General features: G+C 40.7%; 1 protein-coding gene across 1 annotated transcript in view; it reads left to right on the top strand.

Annotated features, from left to right (window-relative positions):
- The window catches only part of LOC122652277 (D-lactate dehydrogenase [cytochrome], mitochondrial-like), a 177,774-nt gene extending 152,583 nt beyond the window's left edge, over window positions 1-25,191 (top strand). The window contains exons 15-18 of the mRNA XM_043845976.1: window positions 17,854-17,933; window positions 18,180-18,310; window positions 18,985-19,028; window positions 24,934-25,191. Of these exons, the coding sequence (XP_043701911.1) occupies window positions 17,854-17,933; window positions 18,180-18,310; window positions 18,985-19,028; window positions 24,934-25,053 (375 nt within the window). The 3' untranslated portion in view covers window positions 25,054-25,191. The remainder of the gene's footprint in view (window positions 1-17,853; window positions 17,934-18,179; window positions 18,311-18,984; window positions 19,029-24,933) is intronic.
- The last annotated feature ends 530 nt before the right edge of the window (window positions 25,192-25,721 follow it).

The following is a 25,721-nucleotide window of genomic DNA, read 5'->3' as shown; positions in this document are numbered from 1 at the left end:
ATCTCGAAAATCTTGGATATCTTGACCTACTTGAGAAGAAACTACTCTTGTTTCTTCTCAAACACTACGATGTGGCGTTCATATGTCATGTAGATGGAGGATAGTGCACGTCGGTTCAATTGTATCATAAGTGGACTTGATCCAATACGTCATACTTCCTATCAATGGACAGTCACAGACTCACAATATTGTATTGTTGGGACTTGGAAGACTATGGTGTCTATGTCATATGTGTTGTTCAATATATTTGGGTGTCTATTTAATATGTATTGTTCACTGTATTTTGTAGTTTTTACTTTAAGCCCTTAACTATTTCTTAAATAATTATTCAATATTATGTGCCTTCATCCATTATTGCATAATTTACTTGTTTTATTTGCCCATTATGTTTCATAGCACTCAAACAATGTGTATAGGCAAATATTACACAAGGATTTAACTTTTATTGCCAACCAAGGGTGCAAATCCAAAGCATAAAATTGGGTATGTTTTGTTTTTTCAATTTGAAGATTTGAATATGTTTATTAAGCCTAAAGCAAGCTTTTCGTAAAGTTTTGGAGCCAACTATGGCCATTTATCCACCAGAATATCAAACCAAAACAAAAAAAAAAACAAAAAAAACACTCTCGCCGAGATCTTGAGAATCTGGACCTGGTCAAGACACCTCGTCAAGATGAGTTTTTGAACCTTGCTCATACCTTCACCCACGGGTCTTTGGTTGTGTACTTGTGTCTGTTATGCTCACAACTTTGATCCCTCCCGGTCGAAATTGGATCCTTGTGCCTTTCGTTGTATCTTCCTCGGCTACTCGCCCTCTCAGAAAGGATATAAATGCTACGGTGCTACCATCCTCCCTCTCGATGTTTGGTTGTTACCATCATAGTTTAAGATCTCGCGATATATTGGTATCTCAGGCTGTCGAAATATCCGAAATTTCGCCGAAATATGGTATTTTTTCTGCCATATTTCGGCAGTCCATCTCGGTGGGTTTTTGGCCATATTAAGGCTTGATACTTCATGTACACCCTGATTTAAGCTAAATAAACACATTTAAACCTTTATATTGCAAAAAAGTGAACTCAAAGTGGTGTTTTGGGTTTGCACCCTCGATTGATAGTATACGGTCAGACCCTAATGTATAAATAGTTAAATACACATTGTATAAGTACTCAATGACATAATAACAAATTGAAACAAAGTAATGAATAAAAAATAAAGTCAAATGTGGCCTTTAGTTTAAACTTTAAACTAAAAAATTCATAAGTGCATCAAGTCATTAGTTCAATACTCAATACACAAAGTCACAAGTTCACAACTCACAACTCACAAGTCACAAGACTCACAACTCACAACTCACAAGACTGATAACTGTCATGAAACAAATCCTAATAATAATTGTTATGCCTTCCTGGATCGACCCCATTCATGCTCCGCTGGAGTCGACGTCCATTATCCTCTGTCTGAAGGACATACATGGACCACGGTATATTTTTGGAGAAGAAACGAGTGTAGTCATCCACAATTGCTATGTAAATGGAGTCATCAACATATTGAAGGTAACCTATCCTAGGATATTGGTGACCAATCTGTGACTGAAGAAAAAACATGACTACCCACTGATCCTGTATGATGTGATGTCGGCGCTGGCAGCATGTATGGCTGGTGAGTTGGGTAACTAGGATATGAAAAGATGTCGTCGACAAAAGATAATCCAGTACATCCCTAGGGCTGGTACTGGGACTGGGAGTCATAGTCCCCAACGAACTGCCCATATCCATATCCATATCCACCTTGAGGTTGTGATGTACTATAATCCAATGATGATGGAGTGGTATGTGCGTCAAAAGATGGGGAGCGCCAATGCCCACTCGATCCTCCCTCCCTATCACCCATACTCAATCCGTCAACAGAGCTGGATAACTTATCAATATCCATATAATCAACAGCCTGTGTCTGCCTACCCCTACGCTTCCTGGTGTATGATAAGGGGATATATGAGGGTGTGGGTGCGGGTGCGGCCTCACGCGCACCGTGGTAGGTATCTTGTGTGGCATGATCAAATTGTGTTTCTCCGGTGAATTGGACTGGCTCTACAGGCACCGTCTGCTCGTCTACCACATAATGCTCTCGCATTCCATCTAATTTTTCACCACCACCACTACCACAATCATCATCATCATCACTGCCATCGTCATTACCATCACCATCACTTCCATCAGTTCCAGTCTGAGTCTGAGTCTGATTCCTACCAGTACCACCTGAGGACCTGGACCAGTCATCATCCTCATCAGCATTGCCACCTGTGGGCTGGAATGGTATGGATGATGCCTCCCATGCGTGTATCTTACCCTCGTTAGCCATATAGTCATCCACATCAGCACCCATCTCAGAAGCTATCACGGGGTTTGGCCTACCTCCCTCCTGATCCAACATCGGCTCACCTCTATCCCTCACCCAATCCACAATAGGGTCCTCATCATCTGAGTCAATCTGAAAGATGTCAGCGAGGTCAATAGTGCCCCTTTGTTCCTCATGTCCCATGTGTATGTGTTGTAGTTTCAGCCTTAGTTGTAGTGCACATACACCATGTCAGACAGACGTTTGGAACCCAATCTGTTGCGTCTCTAGGAGTGGATGAGTGAAAACGTACTCTAGTTCCTGTCACAACCAGATGCGGAACATGTTTGGGCAAGGACCTTGATTGCTATTCTCCTTAAATTCTCAGCCGATTCCCCATGCAACACCCACCATTCAGCTACATTATAAGTTTACAACAAAAAAAGACGTGTAAAAATTTTCACAACTTTCAACTTTCAATACATATGTAATTTAAAAGAATAAGATATTGAATTGAGTACCAGCATCACTACGTGCTCTGCCTCGTACTACAGCATCGGTTCCAAAACTCCCCAATGCATCCCTAAAAATCTTCATCTCTACCCATGTGGAAAATTAGTAATGACTCATTAACTAATTACTACTTACTAATTATATTCCAAATGAATTATAAAACTCACCTCATTATTGCATATAGATTGTAGTCTACCATCTGGCTCCCAACTTTTTTACTGGTTGTTTCACAGCATCAATAAGTTGACTATCCAATCCAAGCCTATTATTATATTGATACTTAGGGTTCAAGTAGTATGCTGAAAATTGACATATAGAAATGAGATATTATCAAATGCATAGGTAATTAGTAATATAACTAAGTTATGAATTAGTTACATAAACAAAATTACTCACCAGCCTTATGTGTGACGGGATGTCTTTGACATCCAACCAATCCCCGGCCCGGTTAATAAGGGCCATGTGTGACGGGATGTCTTTGACATCCAACCAATCCCCAAGGATCACAAGTGCAGTACCCTACTTACAATCATATCTCACAAATACAGTAATCAGAGGCAGCGAAAACAATTAAATATAGCAATAAGACAGTAATAAGGAAGTCTAAGTGATATTCCTTTATATAGATGAATTAACTTGTGTTACAGCTATACAGTTCTCAAAAGTACCACAAAGTAACACTATACAAGAACTACACTATAATTATACTAAAATGTTTATAAGCATAAAAGAGTAAAGAGATAGCCTAAACTGTCAAGCTAAGATCAAGAGGATGCGCAATCATCACATGCGCACGAAGCATCGTGCACTTCGAACTCCAGCGCTGCAAATCCATCATAAAAAGTAACTAAATCACCTGAAAAATAAGGATACCCACAGGGGTGAGCTCTCCACTGAGCCCAGTAAAGGAATGCATGCAAAACATATCGCAGCAATTATGATGAATGTCCTAAGTAGCATGTCCTAACATGGATACTAAGTCACATGGGGTATAAGTACTACTGTGGTAGATGCTAACCTCGAAGAGAACCTGCCAGGAAAGCATGACACAAGGCAGTTAACCCAACAGAGCCCCAATGACCAACCGGAAAGCATGACACCAGGCAGCTCCAGACGTCGGTCACCCGAGCGAAACCATTCTACCACGGTGAGGACTCGCCAGGAAAGCATATCACCAGGCAGCTAACCCAACAAACCCTCAATGGCCAACCCTACTGTTTATTCCCACAGCGGGGTACACACGCTAACATGGGACAGTGAATGGTACCCCGGCATACCCTTCGGCTGTACCACGGGTTGTCCAACACCTTACCCCTGTTGGTAAGGGGCGTAATCTTGGGTTATGATATAACAGCCTAGCCAAGACAATCTATGCATGATAGCACATGTATGAATAGCTGAATTTAAATAGAACAGTACTTCTCCAATAATAATCATCAGTAACAAGTAAATATCAGTGCAGATGCAAGATGCCAATGCAACCTAATTCACATGCAGATTCTAATGCAGTAAATAAAAGCTAATAAACTATATGAACAGGATAATTTTGATGATGCATGACATGGCAATCAGAACAATAACAAATTAAAATGATAAACACTCCAAAATTTAAAGTCAGAATTCCCTTACCTGAGATAATTGATAACCTAATCAGATAGAAACCCAAAAGGCCAAATAATCCTCACCAAAAATGGAGTAAAACAGTCCTAAATAAACATCAAAACATCATATATCAGTGAGGGTAATAGTCTAGGTCAAACCCTAAGGAATCAGTCCCACAATCACACAAAAAGGGGCAGCCGGATGCAGACTTCCAGTGAGCCGGTCGACTGCCCCTAGGCCTGCAACAGCATCCGGGAGTTCGGCCGAATTTGGGGTTTTGGCTCAAATTGGCCAGATCCTTGCATGCATGGGTCAAATTTGGTGTTTTAATACCATTTCAAGGTGGGTCAGCCTAATTCCATAGTTAAATTTCATATTTATTAAATCAATTTGAACTAATTAGATGTTTAATTAAAATTACCCAAATAGGGATAACTATCTAGTTAATTCAGCTGGAATCTAGGTTCCCCAAGTGGAGAATTTAGGTCATAGGTAAGTCTGAACTAGCTTTTCAGTCCAAAACAGCAATTACATGCTGAAAATGGTCAAATAACTTTACAATCTTTCAATTCCAATGGCTGAATAAGGCTTAGGAGGTCTTAGAGATGAAGAATGGAGAAAATAGAAGGGGAAAATGCAGAAATTCATGGCCTACCTTGATACAGCAGTGAGCAAGGATGAAGCAGCCCAGAATTTGTGCAAGAAAGTCTCTCTTAGAGGTTCCCAAGTTCCAATTTCAGATGTAGAAGACAAGCCTTCAGGTATAAGCCTCTCCTCTCCCTTCTTCTCTTCTCTTTTCTCCTTTCTTTCCCTCTTCTCTAAGCTGGAACGAAATTCTCAGCTTCTCTGCTCATGTTGTGATATGTGAATAGTATAAGAGAGGGTTATATATATGGGTAATGGCATTTAAGCACTAAGGGGCAATTCTGTCCTTTGGTTATAAATCATTTCTAAAATTGATTTTAAAGTTATTTATAGTTACAAATCTGTTTCTGATGATTATACTAACCATAAAGTAATGCCGGACGATATCAGAGATCATCCGAACATGGGTAACTGTTAAGGATAGGATTCCCCATTGGGGACGTGGGTCCCACAGAGGTAAACTTACTAAAATACCCCAATAACCTTAATCGGTCAATACGATACACCATAAAATACAAATAAATTGCACTTACAAGGGTTTAATTGATGGAGGAGTTCTACATCCTGTGCAGCCAGTAGATCCGACACAGATAGCATAAGTGCGGGGTTCCATTGGGGTTCTCTGACTCTAGAAGGGCGAGGTAGTTGGCTGTTTGAAATGCCCTTACAGACGAGTCATGAGATTAGTCTGAATTTCTTAATCGAGACAACACACAACTTAGAGGCTAGCATGGGCAAAGTTGAACCAGAACCTAAATCACACAGGTTCCAAAATAATTTTTTTTTTTTTTTTTTTTTTAAGGGTTTCACATTCCCCCAACCTTATAAAAATTTCGTCCTCGAAATTGATGCACCTAGTAATCCGAACAGTTGAGGTTACTGCAACTACATCAATGACTTACACTCTCTTAAGTTGTTTCCTATTTTGGGTACCGTACAATCTACCGGTCGATGGCTTTTGTTGACCGGTTTCGGGTCAAACAGTATTTTAAACCGACTAAAGACATTATCCTCTTTTCCAAACTCTCCTATTCTTTCTCTAAACACACAAGAATATACAAGAGGGGGGGTCCTAGAGTATCTAAGGTAACTTGGGAACAATTCATTACAAGGCTCAGTCACCATATCGACAAAGTAACTAAACCTAAAAATACAAGGAAAATATTCTCATTATTATTATTATTATTATTATTATTGTCGTCATTATTTTTGTTCTTCTTATTCTTTAGTGTTCATTTCTGTTCTTCTTTTATTTAAATTCTATTATGTTCATTATATTTTCATATAATTCGATTATTATATTTGTATCAATATTTTTAGGGTTTAGGTTGTAGGGTGTAAGTATGTATAATTCTTACTTCAGTTGGAGAGCGACACATTTTGGGCCCTGAACTGATCCAGAAGACCTATGAGCAGGTTGATTTGATAAGAGAAAAGATCAAGGCTGCACAGTCTAGACAGAAGACTTATGCAAATAAAAGAAGGCAGCATATCCAGTTCAAAGTTGGTGAGAAGGCATTCCTGAAAGTATCTCCAGTTAAAGGTGTTGTGAGGTTCAGGAAAAGAGGAAAGTTGAGTCCTCGGTACATCGGACCATTTGAGATCATAGCTAGAGTTGGTGCAGTGGCCTATCAGCTTGCACTGCCCCCTTCACTTGCTGGTGTACACGATGTGTTCCATGTCTCTATGTTGAGACAATACATTCCTGACTCATCACATCTGCTACCTCAGCAACCAGCCGAGCTCATTGCTAATCTAACTTATGAAGAGATCCCAGAAGAGATTATTGATAGAAGAGAACACAATCTGAGGAACCGAACCGTCTCCTTTGTGAAAGTTAGATGGAGCAACCACTCCGCTGCTGAAGCCTCTTGGGAAAGAGAAGACTTGATGAAGGAGAGATACCCTAATCTCTTTAATCTCCCAGGTATGTCAATTTCGAGGACGAAATTCTTATAAGGGGGGTAGAGTGTGAAACCCAGTCAAATTTCCGAATAAATTTGAACTTTTGGGAACTTGTGTGATTACAGGTTCCAGCTCTCAGTCTATGATAGCATCAATGCTATGGGCTGCATCAGTCGAGGACACAGATGAGTTACTCGACACACCTATGGAGGACTCCAAGGATCCTTCCCAATATGCCCTTCTAGAGTCAGAGGAACCCTGTGAGATATCGCACCGGAGTTACTTGTGCCAAATCTGTTGCCTGGAGGCTATGCAAAGCCTCTCTCTAAATTAAAACATTGTAAGTATGATTTGAAAGGAATTTATATATATTGTTTGTATGACCAAATAGAAATTCAGGGGTATTTTAGTCAAATTGCCCCTGTGGGACCCACTTTCCCAGTAGAGAATGTTGTCCCGGACATTTACCCGTGTCCGGATCACCTTAGACGTCGCATGACATCACCCAGTGCTTAGAATAAGGCTATAGACACTAAAATACAGATTTAAATCTAAATTACAGACAGAATGACCAATCTGCCCCTTAGTGCTTAAGTATCATCTATATAAAGGTGTATATCTCATTTACCATTTACATATCTCAAAACAACTTAGAACCAGAAACGGATTTCAGTCTTGGAGGCCAAGAAAGAAGAAAGGAAAGAGAAGAGAAGAAAGAAGGGAAGGAGAGGAAGCTCTACACGTGAAGGCTTGGATTTATACCTGAAATCTGAGCTGAACTTGCACTCTTTCTCTGTTTCTACAACTGAGGTAACCCTTAGAACTTGCTGTATTCCTCCTTACTTCCTTCTTCTCCATCTCTAATTCATCTATATTGAATTTCTGCCATTAAAGCTTGAAGACCAAGCTTGGGTTTATGTTATTGGACATAATTGGACTGATTTAAATCAGTCTCAGTCCCATTAAGACCTGAAATTACAAGAATTAACCAAATCTGAACCTGTTTTGCTGTTCTTAATAGCAATTCATAAACCCTAAACTAGTTAATTAGGTTTAATTGATAAATTTTCAAAATTAAGAAGTTAATTATGAAATTGAACCCCCATATAGGTAGACCCACCTTGATATGATGTTAAAACACCAAGATTGATCCATGCATGCAAGGATCTGCCCAAAAATAGCAAAAACCCCAAATTCGGACACACTCCCGGATGGAGTTGCAGGTCCAGTGGAGGTCGACCGGCCCCTTTGGAGTCTGCATCTCGCTGGTCATTTTTGATGCCCTTGCTGCCCTGTTATGTTGGGGATTACCCTGACTCTATATAGACCTAATAAATACTGTTTTGTCATGGTGTTTAGGTCTGTTTTTCTGCTGTCCTTGTTTGCTTTGCTGATTTATTGGAAGATTACTTGACTGAACTAGACTCCAATACAGGTAAGGGGACCGTGACCTTAATTTGTGAGTGTTTATCATTTTAATTTCAAGGTTGTGATGACTGCCATGCCATGCATCATTGTTACTATATCCTGAGACATATAGTTTTCTAGCTTTGTCTTTTATGCATTAGAATGCACTGTGAATTAGGCTGCATATGAGCATGCTACATTACATTGCATTGATATTTTATTTATGTGGAATTGTTGATGGTGAAATTCAGTACTCTATAACTCAATCCATGCTTGTTTCATCATGATTAGACTGCACTGGGTTAGGTTGATATTCATTACCCAGTACTACGCCCCTTACCAACAGGGGGAGAGGTGTTGGACAACCCGTGGTATAGCCGAAGGTACATGCCGGGGTGCCATCTTCTGCCCATGTTAGCGTGCCCGCTCCACTGTGGGAATAAACAGACAGGGTTGGTCTTTGGGGGTCTGTTGGGTCCGCTGCCTTGTGTCATGCCGATCTGGCGGGTCCTCACCGTGGTAGAATGGTTTCGCTCGGGTGACTGACGTCTGGAGCTGCCTGGTGTCACGCTTTCCGGTTGGTCATTGGGAGTCTGTTGGGTTAGCTGCCTTGTGTCATGCTTTCTTAGCAGGTTCGCTTCGAGGTTAGCATCTACTACCAGTAGTACTTATACCTCATGAGACTTAGTAACTGTGCTAGGAGCATACTAGTTAGGACATGCATCATGATTTACTGTGTATGTATGCTTCCCCTCCCCCTTACTGGGCTCAGTGGAGAGCTCACCCCAGTGGACGTCCTTCTTTTTCAGATGAAACTGCTACCGCTGCTGTTGCTGCTTCTCTGGGGACTTCTCCTAGCGAGGATGTTCTTCCTGCTACTGGAGTTCTTACTCCTTTCTTTGCTGAGCACCTTGCTTCGTGCTCCTGCGACGACTGCGCGTTCTCCTGAACGTCCAGGCTGATCAGGCTTTTCTTCCCTTTTTGTCCGTAACATTTTTGTAAATATGATAGTATATAACTTTCTTTTTGGGTTCTGGAGTTAATCTTTACTCGGGAAATACAGTGTAAATGATGTACATACAACTCTTTTTGAATATAATACTATCACTAGTCTTTCCTTATTTACTATTTTACTGTTCTATTATTGCTTCCGTTGCATTTAGATTCAGATATTTATGGATGAAATTGCGAATAGAACACTGCATTTGCGATCTTACTGGGATTGATTGGGTGTCTGAGACATCCAGACACACTTGGCTCTTATTAACCGGGCTGGGGTGCGACAATACCGCCGAAATATTACCGCCAAAATATGCCGAAATGCTCCGAAATATAGACTTTTTTCATTTCGCCATGCCATTTCGTCTCAGTAGGCTCGAAATTACCAAAATTTACCAATATATCAGTAAAATTTTGCGAAATTTTGTACCATGGTTAACATGGATGTCAGTTTTCATGAATCTGAACCTTATTACCAGTCTTCTCTTAAGGGGGAGATTATTATTCCAGAGCTTCCCTCAAAGTCCTTTCCTTATTGACACTGTTCATGTAGAGGGGGGGAATGTTCCTAAGAAGAATTTGCTTACATACACTCGCCGGACTAAACAACCTACGACTGACCCGCCATGTCCATTACTTCTTGATCCACCTCCTTCATCACAGTCCGGTAATAAGGATCCTCCTCCCCCTACACTTAATGAAACTGATGTTCCTATTGCTACTAGGAAAGGTGTTAGAACATGCACTAAACATCTCATTTCTAACTTTGTTTCCTATGAATCCTTATCTTCGTCCTATGGAGCATTCGTTTTGTCTCTGTCTTTTGTTATTACTCTGTAGGGTTGGAAAGAAGCTATATCTGATCCTAAGTGGAAAGGTGCTATGATAGAAGAAATGCAAGCTCTGTGGAAGAATGGTACTTGGGAGCATGATCCCTGTCCAAAAGGGAAAAAGCTAGTAGGATGCAAATGGGTGTTCTCTATAAAGCATAAGGCAAATGGCATCATTAAGAGATACAAGGCCAGGTTAGTTGCCAAGGGCTTTACTCAAACATATGGCATTGACTATCAGAATACCTTTGCTCCAACGGCCAAGATGAGCTCAGTCCAAGCCTTACTATCATGTGTTGCTAACCTTGGATGGAATCTCCAACAGTTAAATAAGTCTACATGGACATTCCCCCTAGTTTTGAGTCATCATCAATCGCCAGGTATGTAGATTACAGAAGTCTTTCTATAGCCTGAAATAGTCTCCATGTGCTTGGTTTGGTCAGTTCCTCAAGGCCATGTAGAAGTTTGCCTACAAACAAAGTCAGGTTGACTATGCCTTATTTTTCATACATGAAGGCAGTATGGTTACTGCTCTCGTAGTATATATGGATGATATAGTGGTCACAGGCAATGATGATGCTGAAATTTCCAAGGTGAAAACAAAATTAGAGAAGGAATTTGAAATTAAGGATTTGGGACCTCTTAGATACTTCCTAGGAATAGAAGTTGCTCGCTCTGATAAAAGCATCTTTATCTCCCAAAGGAAGTATGTCGTAGATCTTCTCAACGACACTGGTATGCTTGGGTGTAAACTAGCAGACTCCCCTATTGAGGTCAATCATCATCTTAGCAGTAATGGTGGTGAACCAGTTGATAGAGAAAGTTATCAAAGGCTTGTTGGCAGACTAATATATCTTTCTCACTGTTAGAGTTTATGTATTAGGGGTACGTTAGTCACTGATTTTATTGTTAGTCACATAGAGTTGTAATTTTTTCCCTTTTATTTCTTTTTATCTTTTACCTCCCTAGGGCGGCCTTTGTAATTCCTAAGAAGTTTCTAGTGAAGTATATTGGTGTTAGGAGTCACAATTCCTAACACTCACGATTCTCTCATCTATCTTCTTCTTCTTCCTCTCTTCTCTTCTCTTCTTCCTTTCTTCTCCCTTGTTCAGCTGCAAACCATTGTTTCCTAACTATAATCTAACCTCCTACATATTCTAACTTGGTATCAGAGCGTGGTTTGAGAGTCGACCTAGCTCTTCTTGCTTCCTTACCTCTCTTTGGAACCCTAGAGAGGTAGAGGGTTCCATAGAGACCATACCATGTAAAATACTCTACATAGAATGGTTGGTAGTGGTCTAAACATCAAAGCTTTGATGAATGGAGGGAGCTCTCTGCGTGGTGAGATGATTTGAAGCCTTAGAGGTCGATCCCAAGTGCTGCCAGAGTTACCGCCAGCCTTCTCTCTCTTGGTTTCGATTCTGCCTATTGGCAGATTATTTTGCTTTGGGGCTGGGCTCTTTTGAGTCTCCTGGAGGTCCTCTTTCAAGCCCCCAAGGGCTCATTTGGTGAAAGAAGCAGATTAGAGAACACTGCTCTCATCTTCGATGTTGCACAGGTTTAGTTTCAATTCTGCCGGTAGTGTTTTTCTTCCTTGTTGAAACTCTCTCTTGAGGTTGTAATGTTTTTTAATGTTTCTTAACTACTGAGAATGGAAGATTCACTCTTTGGTATGACTTTGGATGCTATGGATTGCTCTTTCTTGGGTATTGGAAGTGTTTAGCTTGTTTTTCAACAAGTGTTTGCTCTTGGTTTGCTTGCTGCCTGCCTTTTTTTCTGTGTGTGGTTGGGTTGATGTTACTCCCCATTTGTGCAAGACTCTATATTGAGTTTTTTTTTAAGTGCTTGACATTATGTCCACCATGTCTGGGAATGACTTTGCTGTCAGTGGACCTTTGGGAGCTTCTAGTCGCAACTTAAGTGGTGCTCTCCCTACCATGACCTATTTTGATAACCCCAACACCCAGCTTTCCATTGTGAAGCTTGACAATACCATTTACTTGGATTGATCTCGGTCCGTGAAGTTGTCCCTGCGTAGTAGGGGAAAGTTGGGATATTTTACTGCGTCTATCAAGGCACCTGCTCCAACTGATTCAGACTATCTCAAGTGGGAGACTAAGAACTCCACTGTTATGACCGGGCTGATCGTCTCCATGAAACCTGAGATAGGTAGGAGATTTATAAGGAAACTGCAAAAGATATCTGGGACAGTGTCTCCAAAGTTTCTGATAGAGTTGGTGATGCGGAAAAAGTATATCAAATCCTCCAAAAAATCATCCATATAAAACAAGGTGATCGGAGCATATCTAACTACTATAACACTGTTATTAGTTTTTGGGAGGAATATGATCACTACAACAATCTTCAGCTGTCCAATTCTAATGATGAGGCCAAAGTCTACAGGAAACAAGAAAAGGAAAGGATCCTGATTTTGCTTGGTGGGCTTAACCCTGAGTATGAACCTTTTCGCTTGCAAATCTTAGGGAGGTCTCCTTTTCCATCTCTGGATGAAGTGTGTAGCTTTTTGCAAAGTGAGGAAACCAAAAGAGGATCTATGGACGCTGCTCCCTCATTGGAGAGATCTGCTCTTGTTTCTAGTTCCAAAAGAGGTAGAGGGAGAGGCCAAGGGCCAAACCGGGGAGATCATCAAGATAGATTTAAATGTGATCATTGTGGAAAGTTGGGGCATACTAAGGACAGGTGTTGGGCCTTTCATGGGCAGCCTCCTAGTGTATCTGGCACCCAAGGTGGTAGGCGAGGGGGAGCTAGTGCTCATTCTGTGATAGCTGATACTGAGTCACCTGAATTCAGCCTCTGCCTTGCAGGTCTCTACATCTACCCCCTCCACTGCTCTTGTTTGGGTCATTGACTCTAGTACTGCCGATCAATATGACTGGTATGTCTCAGTGTTATGATTCTTATTCTATTTGCTCTGGTAGAGATAAGGTTAGGGTTGTAGATGGCTCTTTTTCCTCTATCTCTGGTAAGGGTAATGTTCGAGTTACTTCTTCTATTTCTCTTGATTCTGTCCTTCATGTCCCTAATCTTGCCACTAACCTGTTACCTGTGAGTCATCTAACCAAATCCTTAAAACTGTTGTGTCACTTTCTTTCCTTCTCAATGTCTCTTTCAGGATTTGATGACAAAGAGGGGTATTGACAGTGGACATGAGGAGAAGGGACTTTACATGCTTGAGCCCCAGCCATCTGTTTTACCCGTTTTGCCTGCTGCTCAGTCCTATGCTTGTGGCCAGACTGACAGGAGTACTATGGATTCTGTGATGCTTTGGCATCAACGTTTAGGCCATCCATCTTTTGTTGTTATGAAGAAACAATTACCTCATTTATTTACTTCTTTGTCTTCTCAAGTTTTTCAGTGTGAACCATGTATTTTTGCTAAACATTATCGTACCTCTTATCCCTATCATGGTAATAGATCCACTGTTCCTTTTAATATTGTGCATTCTGATGTTTGGGGACCATCTCCCACCACCTCTTTGTCTGGATATCGTTATTTTGTTTCATTTGTTGATGACTATTCCCGGACTACTTAGACCTTTTTGATGAAACAAAAGAGTGATGTTTATGATGCTTTCAAAAATTTCTATCAGCTCATTTTTACTCTATTTGGTACCCGTATCCAAATTGTCCGTTCCGATGAAGGAGGGGAGTACATGTATGGGGGGTTCCAACAGTTTTTCATTGATAATGGTATTATCCACCAAATTGCATGTGTTGATACACCTCAACAGAATGGAGTGGCTGAAAGAAAAACCGCCATCTATTAGAGGTCACTAGGAGTCTTCTTTTTGGCATGCATGTTCCTAAAACTTTTTGGGCTGACGCTCTTCTGGTTGCTTCCTTCCTTATCAGTGGGAAGCCAACTCTACATCTTGGCTCCAAATGTCCTTTGGGAACTCTTCTTCCTCAGGCATCTCCCTTTCCTTTTCCTCCTAAGGTATTTGGGTGTGTTTGCTATGTCCATGTCAATAAATCTGCTAGGACTAAGCTTAACCCCAAGGCACTAAAATGCCTTTTCCAAGGTTATTCCTCCTCTACTAAGGGGTATAAGTGCTACCATCCCTCTTCCTGAAGGCTTTTTCTCTCCAAAGATGTCACCTTCTTTGAGTCTATACCTTTCTTCATTCCTTCTCATCAGCATCTTCTTCAGGGGGAGAATAGTTGGAATGAAGAGGATGTTGATATCCCTTTCCTCCCATCTTTGCCTACTTCCCCATTTCTGTTTGATATTGGGAAACCTAAAGAAGGGGTTGTTATTGATATTGGTAATCAAGGGGCTGTTATTGAAAGTGGTTCTGGTAATGAGAAGGATTACCACATTTGTTGGAAGAATCGTAGGTTAGAAAAGAGAAAATAAGAGAAAATAATAACTTATATTCATTGATAGGCAACCCCCGGGAAAATACAAAGGGACTGAAATAGACGATGTGGGACTAAAACCCACATAGCCGACTGTAGACATAATTACCCCTAACTAACTGTCTCTATAAGAGCAGTGACTTAAACCTAATAACATAGCAATTAAACTACCCCAAAAGGACCAGAATACCCCCACGGTATTCTGGATTACATATTCCAACAACATTCAATACAAAAAAGATGAATGCTTGAATAGTAAAGGAAAGAAGACCTGCCAAGAGTCCTCTTTGGATCCACATCCTGAGCTCCATCCTCCTTAGTCAGGTGATCTTCTCTCTGATTTAGATCTCCCAATTGCTACTAGAAAGGGCAAAAGGGCTTGCAATAATCCTATTGCCCAGTTTGTTTCCTATGATGCTATCTCCTCTACAGGTCTTGCTTTTACCACTGCTCTTTCCTCTGCTACTATTCCCAAGAATCTCACTGAGGCTCTATCTAATCCAAAATGGAAGAAGGCCATGTCTGAGGAAATGATGGCTCTTGAGAAGAATGGTACATGGACTTTTGTTAATCTCCCTAGGGGGAGAGTTCTAGTTGGTTGCAAGTGGGTCTATACAATTAAGTATCGATCAGATGGTATAGTGGACAAATATAAGGCTCGGTTGGTAGTCAAAGGGTACAGTTAAGTTTATGGCATTGATTATCAAGAAACTTTTGCTCCTGTGGCCAAGCACAACTCAATCAGAGTTCTCTTGTCAGTGGCAGCCAACAAAGAATGACCATAACATCAAGTAGATGTGAAGAATGCTTTTCTTCATGGTGATCTAACAGAGGAGGTGTATATGCAACTTCCACCTGTTTTCAAATCTCCTTCAGCAGAAGGGAAAGTGTGCCTCCTCAAGAAGGCACTTTATGGTCTCAAACAATCTCCCAAAGCTTGGTTTGAACATTTTCGACAGGCTATTCTAAGGAATGTGTATTCCTAGAATCAGGCTGATCATACCTTGTTCATCCGGAGAGGAATTGGTATAGTCACTGCTCTTATTGTCTATGTTGATGATATTATTGTCACTGGAAATGACAAAGATGAGATAAATAGATTAAAATCTTACCTGGCCGAACAGTTTGAAATGAAGGATCTTGGACTTTTGAAGTATCAAGGTCAAAGAAGGGGATCAATATCTGCCAGTGGAAGTTTGTTGTGGACCTATTGACAAAGATAGGAATGTTGGGATGTAAACCAGCCAACTCCCCAATTGATTAGAATCACAAGCTTAGTGAAGACTGTGGTTCTCCTTTTATTGATGTGGGGAAATGTCAGAGGTTGGTTGGGAAATTGATTTATCTCTCCTTGACACAGCCAGACATCAGTTGTGTTGTTGGAGTAATGAGTCAGTTCATGCATGCTCCCAAAAGTGGACACCTAGATGCTGTCTATCGCATCATTAGGGACTTGAAATCCTCTATAGGAAAAGGGCTCCTATTTGCCAGACATAGTCATTTACGGATAGAGGGCTACACTGATGCAGATTGGGCTGGTTCTGTTTTTGATAGACGATCTACATCTGGTAACTGCATCCTTGTGGGTGGTAATCTTGTTACTTGGAGAAGTAAGAAACAACCAGTTGTTGCTAGATCCAGCGCAGAAGCTGAATTTAGAGCCATGGCTCATGGAGTATGTGAACTTATATGGTTGCGATTGGTTCAAGAATTGGGGTTTGATCATGAGGGACCTATGCGGCTCTACTATGATAACAAGGCTGCTATAACTATCGCTCATAGCCCTCTGCAACATGACCGAACAAAGCACATTGAAGTTGATAGGCACTTTATCAAAGAAAAGTTGGATTCAGGTTGCATTTGTACTCCTTTTGTGAAAACCGGTGATCAACTAACAGATGTTTTCACTAAGGGTCTCATTCCGAACCAGTTCAGTACCCTTCTAGACTAGCTAAGAATGTATGACATTTATTCCCCAGCTTGAGGGGGAGTGTTAGAGTTTATGTATTAGGGGTACATTAGTCACTAGTTTTATTGTTAGTCACATAGAATTGTAATTTTTTCCCTTTTATTTCTTTTTATCTTTTACGTCCCTAGGGAGGCCTTTGTAATTCCTAAGAAGTTTCTAGTGAAGTATATTGGTGTTAGGAGTCACAATTCCTAACACACGATTCTCTCATCTATCTTCTTCTTCTTCCTCTCAGCTGCAAACCATTGTTTCCTAACTATAATCTAACCTCCTACATATTCTAACTCTTACACCAGACCCGACATTACATATGTTGTAGGATTGTTAGTCGGTTTCTTCATGATCCACAGACAATTCATCTTGAGGCAATGTATCAGATCCTGAGATACTTGAAATCTGTCCCTGGCTAGGGAATCTTATTCTCCAGCAATGGCAACCTCAGACTCGAAGCCTTCATTGATGCTTATTGGGCTTGCTCAATTGATGATTGGCGTTCGACTTTAGGTTATTGCACATTCCTTGGAGGTAATTTAGTTACCTGGAAAAGTAAGAAGTAGTCAGTAGTCTCTAGATCCAATGCTGAGGTAGAATATCGGGCAATGGCATAAGGTGTCTTTGTAATCTCAGAATAACTACTAATGAGCCTATGCATCTTTATACAACAATAAGGGTGCCATCAGTATCGCTCATAACCCGGTACAACATGACCGGATGAAGCATATTGAGATCGACAAGAATTTCATCAAGGAGAAGCTTGAGCAAGGCTCCATTTGCATTTCTTTTGTCACCTCGGAAAATCAGTTAGCTGATGTGTTTATGAAGGGCTTACATTGTAAATTTTTTCATCCTATCATATGCAAGTTGGGCATGCGTGATTAATATGCACCAACTTGAGTGGGAGTGTTAAAGTGTCTAGATACATTGTGCACATGATCCACATGTTAGGATAAGGATTGTGAGTCATCCTTCACTAACATTTTATATTTGTACTCCCTTCTCTATCTATAAATAAAGAGATGGCCATCAACAAGCCAAGTGATTCTCTTATATAGCAACTTTTTCCTTGTAATTATCGTGTCTTGCCAAATTTTAGAATTTTTAGAAAAAATTGAGCATTTTGTCCCCCACCCCAGCCTTTCCAATTTTGTACTGAAAGTGGCGTTTCTGCCACTGGATGGAGATTACCATCTGTTTTTCTACTGGAAAAGTTTTCTGTGGATCTTGATCAAATTTGGGGGATGTTTTCATGTATTTTCCTTTCTTTCAGGATGTATGTGTTCCTTTGTCACGGCTTGCAGAATTGATTTCAAGATCTAAGGAGGAGCTTGATGCATCACCATTGGTGTGGTACGTGGTCTGTTCTGAATATATAACTAATCAGAAAGGGATTGTTATAGTTTATATTATCATCTTCCTTTCTGAGTTTTCTGTTATGAACTTATTGCCACATCTACTGGTCTGGTATTGTGTGCACCTATGTTTATGGTGTTACAAATTAACGTCAATGTTGTATAATGATACTTAACAGGAGGAAAGAGAAATAAACACTGATGCTGTTAATATTTTCTTTGTTTTTGACATTCCTGATATCAGTGTGGTTGTTGCTCATGCTGGTGATGGGAACTTCCATACATTGATCCTTTTTGACCCCAACAATGAAGAACACAAGCGAGAAGCAGAGAGACTGAACCATTTCATGGTCCATACAGCCTTATCAATGGAAGGTAGTTATGATGTTTGCAAACTATATTTAATCAATACTTCTTGTTGAATTTGGGATGATGTTCTTATACCTAACTCAACTCAGCATAGCCTTTTCCTAACTGAAGGGGGTTGGCTGCACGGGTTCTGTTTTACCAATAACTTTTCTTAAATCTATGTTGGAGGGATGATGTGGTTATGTTATAAGAATTAGTAATTTAGTCTTTGAATATGTCCAGCTGTATCGGTTCCTCAGTTTTTAGTAAACGATAACTTTGACCTATGTCGGACACCAACTGTTACTTCCGATTTCTATACAAAGTGGTAGACCTATATGACTTTCCAATTTGGTGCCATATTAGACATTGATCTGGATGCAACCCATTGCCCATGCATATTGTAAATTGGCAATAGCTTCACTCATGTGGTTCCTGTTTCAAAAAAGTGTGTGCGATATGTTAATTTCTTAGAAACACTCTTAGCATGTGAGTCCATAGCTTCTGTAACAACAAAGAGCTAGTGGTAGGAATTGGATTTTTTCAGCGATGTTATTGTGTTGTATATTTAAAAGAAAAACCATTGCCCTGCTGCTACCTTATTGCAGACCATACGAGCACAATTCAAAATCCTTCATTTATGAAGTCTTTAATGTTTGAACACAGTAATAAGCTCCTTTTGTGCTTTTATATTTGAACAGGAACATGTACAGGGGAACATGGTGTTGGCACTGGGAAAATGAAGGTATGTCTTCGCTGTCATACATTAGTTGGGTGCCATTTTGTGCAACATAATCATGGTGCACACCTTGAAGAAGCCCATAAACCAAAATATGAAATATTATCATGATCATTTCTTCCTAAATAGCAGCAAGCATTTATAACAAGGTGTTCACATTGTTTACCTTAACTTTAGGTTTTACGACATCGAATTGATCGCCAAACTACAATATGTATGCATAGATGAGCATATCCTCTTGTTTATTTCCTGTAGCTTTCTTTGGGGCATGTTAGAAGTAAGGGAGAGAGGGGGAGTCGTGAATAGGGAATAGCGTCAGCCCCTATTCACGATTCCCCCATTGGGGGTATTTTTGTCTATTGGGGTTATTTGTTTTTTTTAACCTATTTAATAATATGTTTTGGGTGCAGTCAGACTTACGGCTGCAGCCCCTATTCTGCAGATTCTCTTCTTCCTCCTCTCTTCTTTCTTCTTCTTCTTCTTCTTCTTCTTCTTCTTTCAGTTTTATTACATGGTATCAAAGCTAGGACTGTAGGGGTCGATTATTCATCCTCAACCCTCTCTCTGTTCCTGCGTTTTAATTTGTAGAAGCTTGCGGATTTGAAGAATCAAGGTTTTGGAACTTCTCGTGATCTCATCTTAAAGGGGATGCAGCACCCTGCTGCAGTTTTATGTTTTTATTTGAGACTAGTTCATGACAATATAAAGAACTAGGTCTCGGTGGTTTATGTTTTTTGGATTTGGATTGAGTGATTGGCTGGCGTGTGTTGATTGTGATTGATTGGAGGTCGTAGAAGGCTGTATCACCTTGCTGCCCTGCAGTTTCAGACCTGTTTGTAATTTCAGGGGTATTTGCAAGTTCAGAAGTGGTTGCTGTCCATTAATTTCACTCTGCCCGTGAATTCTCTGTGAAGATTTGTTTTGGTTTAGTTCAGCATGAGTGATGCAAAGACTACTGTGACAGAATTGTCCTCCTCTTCTCATCGCATTACCGAAAGGAAACTTGAAGGGATTTCTAATTTTCGGCAATGGAAGAAAGTGGTTCGATTGGCCTTGACGGGGGCGTGATCAACAGGATCATCTCACCAAGCCAAAGCCTGAAGGAGACACAACATGGGATACGGTGGATGCAAGAATATTGAGTCAGATGTTGAACTCAATGGATAATCAGATTGCAAACCTGGTTACTCACATTAACACAGTAAAGGAGTTATGGGGCTATTTGAATATTCTATATTCTGGGAAGGACAACTTGTCTCGGATTTATGACCTGTCCCAAGCTTTTTATAAAGAGGATCAGAAGACTCTGACTGTAACCCAATATTTTGCGGAATTCAAGCGACTATATGAGGAGTTGAATTCCATACTTCCCATCACATCTGATGTGAAAGAGATGCAGCAACAGCGACTGGCTGTTATGGTATTTTTGGGTGGACTTCGAAAAGAATTTGAGCCAGTACGGTCTCAAATCCTCGGTGGGGATAGAGTCACCACACTCTCAGAAGCTTTTTCAAGACTTTTACAGGTTTCTCGTGAGAACAGCCAAGATTCCTCTCATGGTAATGAGAATTCTGCCCTTGCAGCCTTCCCCAACCGTGGGTCTAGTGGTGGGACAGGTACGGGCAGCAGTGGTGGTAACCGTGGTCGTGGGTCAGGGAACAGTAAAGCACCCACATCCGGTACTTCAGAGACTTCAGGACAGATGCGCACTTGTCATCATTGTGGCAGAGCTGGTCACATTCAGCGCTTTTGTTGGAAGCTTCATGGTAAACCACCTCAGTTTGCAAATTCAGCTAGCAATGATCCGGTGGTTACTCCTCCTTCTAAGCTTAAGGGTAAAACAGTGACTATGTCTGATGAAGACTATGAGCGGTTTACGCAATTTCAGAATTCTCAGTTCTCCACTGCTACCCTAGTTCAGCCAGGTAATGCTATTGCATGCCTATCATCTACTGCTCGTCCCTGGATCATTGATTCAGGGGCTTCGGACCATATAACTAGAGCATCAGGTATTTTTTCTTCATTTCGTGAATCTTCTTCATGTTGTGTTAGCCGATGGGTCTCTTGCTAAAGTTCGGGTGCAGCACTGCATGTTACCCCCTCTTTGTCATTGTCTTCCGTTTCTTACTTGCCCAAATTTCCTTTCAATTTATTATCTGTTCGAAAATTTACCAAAGCTAACAATTGTTCGGTGACCTTTTTTCCTGATTCCTGTGAGTTTCAGGATCTCCAGTCGAGGAAGACGATTGGTAGAGGTCACGTATCTGGGGAATTGTATCTTCTTGACGACGCATCCACTGTGGCGTGTTCGAGCATGGCACTTCCTCATCAGATTCACTGTCGTTTGGGTCATCCTTCATTGCAAAGTTTGAAGATTTTAGATAGTCGGTTTCAGTCCTTGTCTAGTTTACAGTGTGAGTCTTGTCAATTTGGGAAACTTCGCCGTGTAAGTTATCCCCCTCGAGTCAGTAACAGGGTTGTCCAACCCTTTTCTTTAGTTCATTCGGATGTGTGGGGTCCGTGTCCTGTTTCGTCTATGTTGGGTTTTCGTTACTTTGTCACTTTTGTAGATGACTTTTCCAGAGTTACCTGGATTTATTTAATGAAGGATTGTTCTGAATTATATTCCAATTTTGTGTACTTCTGTGCTTGAAATTCAGAATCAATTTACTATTTTGAAAGTTCTTCGAAGTGACAATGCAAAGGAATATTTTTCTGCTCCCTTTAATGAGTTTATGGTTCAACATGGGATCATTCATCAATCCTCTTGTGCGGATACACCTCAACAAAATGGTGTAGCTAAGAGGAAGAACAGACATTTGATGGAAGTTACTTGATCTCTTTTATTTGAGATGAAAGTGGCTAAAGTTTTTTGGGTTGATTCTGTTTTAACTGTGTGTTATCTTATTAACCGCATGCCTTCTTCTGTTTTGGGTGGTGGCATTCCATATTCTTTGTTGTTCCCTTCCCATCCGTTGTTTGTCTTACTACCACGTGTTTTTGGGTGTATTTGCTTTATTCGGGATCATCGTCCTGGTTGCTCTAAGTTGGATCCTAGAGCTCTTAAATGTCTTTTTGTGGGGTATTCTAAAACCCAAAAGGGTTACCGGTGTTATTCTTTTGATTTGCGAAAGTACCTTGTTACCGTTGATGTCTCCTTTTTGAGTCTACTCCATTTGTTGCATCCTCGCTGCCTGCTTCGGAGATGGACGATGATCTCCCTCTTTATGTTGTCGATACTTCTTCTCCTGTGCAGGATCCTTTACCTCCGGTGCCACCTCCTCCCAAACCACTGGAAGTTTTTCGTCGTCGCCCACCTGATGCACCGACACATCACATTACACCTATGGAGAGATACAGTACCCAGGCAGCACCATCTACCACGTTGTCCTCGCCTTCAGATCCTACTTCAGGTACTTCCTCTGTTACTGTACCTCCTATTTCTGATCTTGATGTTCCTATTGCTGCCCGTAAGGGGGTTCACAGTTGTACCCAACACCCTATTGATCGTTTTGTGTCCTATGCTCGTTTGTCCTCTTCTTTTGTTGCTTGTTTATCTACTATTGACAGTTATCCTATTCCTAAGTCGGTGGTAGAGGCCTTGGCTCACCCTGGGTGGAGGGCTGCTATGACTGAGGAATTATCTGCTCTGAAGGAGAATCAGACATGGGAGCTTGTTTCTTTACCCTCTGGTAAGTCTGCTAGCGGTTGTCGCTGGATCTTTGTGGTGAAGGTTAATCCTGATGGGTCTGTGGCTCGGTTGAAGGCCCTCCTTGTTGCTAAGGGCTATGCCCAGGTGTATGGTGTGGACTATCTGGATACTTTCTCTCCGGTAGCAAAGCTTACTTCTGTCCACATTTTAATTTCCTTGGCTGCTCTACATCACTGGCCACTATTTCAGCTAGACGTCAAGAATGCGTTCTCGCATGGGGACCTCCTTAAGGAGGTGTATATGGAGCAACCTCCTGGGTTTGTTGCTCAGGGGGAGTCTGGTAAGGTGTGTAAGCTGAGGAAATCTTTGTATGGGCTGAAGCAGTCACCTCGGGCTTGGTTTGGCCGCTTTACAGATGTTGTGCTGGAGTTTGGTTTGACACGGTCTGAGAGTGATGACTCAGTGTTTTCCAGGCAGTCAGATGCAGGGAAGATATTTTTGGTAGTTTATGTAGATGATATTGTTATTACAGGAGATGACTCTTCAGGTATTGAAAGCTTAAAGACATATTTGGGACAACAATTTCAGACTAAGGACTTGAGACGACTAAAGTACTTCTTGGGTATTGAGGTAGCTCAATCAAGGAAAGGGGTTTCGCTCTCACAGGGAAAATATGTGTTTGATTTAATTTCAAAGACAGGATTACTGGGCTCTAGGCCTTTGGATACTCCTATGGATCCAAATCTGAAACTCATGGCAGAGGATGGGGATGTTCTGGATGAGCTAGAGAAGTATCTAAGACTTGTAGGGAAACTCAACTATTTGACTGTGACTAGACCTGACATCTCTTTTCCTGTCAGTGTACTGAGTCAATTTATGTCCGCCCCTAGGACAGCTCATTGGGAGGCAGTTATAAGGGTGTTGCGATATATTAAGAAGGATCCAGGTCGTGGTCTCTTGTATTCTAATCATGGTCATAGAAGGATTGAAGGATTTACTGATGCGGATCGGGCAAGATCTCCTATTGATAGAAAGTCTACTTCGGGCTATTGTGTCTTTGTTGGAGGGAACCTTGTTTCTTGGAAGAGCAAGAAACAGACTGTAGTAGTGCAGTCTAGTGCAGAGTCGGAGTATCAGGCTATGGCCCATGGCACTTGTGAAATAATGTGGATTAAACAGTTGATGATGGAACTTGGATTTGGTGATGATTCTCCTATGCTGTTGTGGTGTGACAGTCAAGTTGCTATTCATATTTCTGATAATCCGGTGTTTCATGAGAGAACGAAACACATTGAGGTCGATTGTCATTTTGTTCGTGAAAATCTACAGCAAGGGATTATTTCCCCTCACCATATTCGCACTGGGGAGCAGCTTGCTAATTTGTTCACCAAGTCTTTGGGAAGTATGAGAGTGAATTACATTTGTACCAAGCTGGGCATGATTAACATCTATGCTCCAGCTTGAGGGGGAGTGTTAGAAGTAAGGGAGAGAGGGGGAGTGGTGAATAGGGAATAGCGTCAGCCCCTATTCACGATTCCCCCATGGGGGTATTTTTGTCTATTGGGGTTATTTGTTTTTTTTAACCTATTTAATAATATGTTTTGGGTGCAGTCAGACTTACGGCTGCAGCCCCTATTCTGCCGATTCTCTTCTTCCTCCTTCTCTCTTCTTTCTTCTTCTTCTTCTTCTTCTTCTTCATCTGCTTCTTTCACTTTTATTACAGGGCATATGTTAAGCATTAACTTTCCAAACTTCAGCATCAAAGAAATGGGAGTAAAAGAATGAAAGATCTTTTAACTGCATATTTACCATTTGCATCAATCATAAGTATATTAGCCCAGAAATTATGTATAGCAATTAGTAAATTGAGAGTCAGAACTTTTATAAATATAAATATTATTAAATATATCATTTTAAGAATTAAGTATGAAAACATATTTAAATTTATAAAAGTTCTGACTCTCAATTTATTAATTGCTATATATAATTTCTGGGGTAATATACTTATGATATTTTTTATAGAATACTATGCCTTGTATTAGCCGACATTCTGATATGCATGAAAACCCTACAATATATATATATATATATTTTTTTTTATTTTATTTTTTTGGGGGGGGGGGGGGCGGGGAAATACACTGAACAAGTTAAATATATAATATGTATGCTTTAGTGGGAAATTGAATCCTTTTTTAGTGGCAGTTTATAATTCAATGAAACACCCATTGACCTAATGGAAGTTTCTTTGTTTTTTTTCAGTACCTTGAAAAGGAACTCGGAATAGAGGCCTTGAGGACAATGAAAAGAATAAAGACAGTCTTGGATCCCAACAATATTATGAATCCAGGAAAACTGATTCCTCCTCATGTTTGTATCTAAGCTATGTCCCATCTTCAGATTGCAAAACTGTATGTCCTATATTAGGTGAGAAGTCTGTAAAAATTAAAGTCCTACTTCATATTGTGGATGATAAAATCATGAGAAGCAATATGAGCTTTATCTGTTTTACTTCAATTATCCCAAATAGCATCCTTTTTTGGCTTTATTATTTGGGTTTCTCTATTTTCATTTTGCTTTATTCTATTCACTTTCATAACCAGTTATAGAAGAAAATCTATTTGAGAACCTATCAATTAGTAAGAAAACCCTAATTTCTCTTTTAGGTGACAAGGTGTGGTATAGAATTGGTCCCAGTGGGGATAGAATATGTCCTTGGATCCGAACATCAATTGGTCCAGTTGTCATGGACATGTTTATGTGTGGGAAGGTCACAAACCAGAAACTGACGGTTGATATATGATCACAATCAGTCAGTCGTTTTAATGCTTTTTTTTTTGGCTAGCGAGGAAACCCTTGAACCTGACTGGATTTACGGTTCAGGTCGAAGGAAAAACCCTGGTTACAGGGAGCCTCTCCTACCCCGTGTAATGCTTCATTCATGGGGATTTGAACCTGGTACCCTGTGACTGAAGCACATCGTCCTAAACCAGCCGAGCAAACCCATGAAGGTTGTCGTGATACCATATGACATTGATATTGGTGATTCA

Source organism: Telopea speciosissima, chromosome 2 (assembly GCF_018873765.1).
Source record: "Telopea speciosissima isolate NSW1024214 ecotype Mountain lineage chromosome 2, Tspe_v1, whole genome shotgun sequence".
Taxonomy (NCBI): Eukaryota; Viridiplantae; Streptophyta; class Magnoliopsida; order Proteales; family Proteaceae; genus Telopea; species Telopea speciosissima.
The sequence above is the reverse complement of the archived record's forward strand: the minus strand, read 5'-3'. Positions and strand labels throughout refer to the sequence as shown.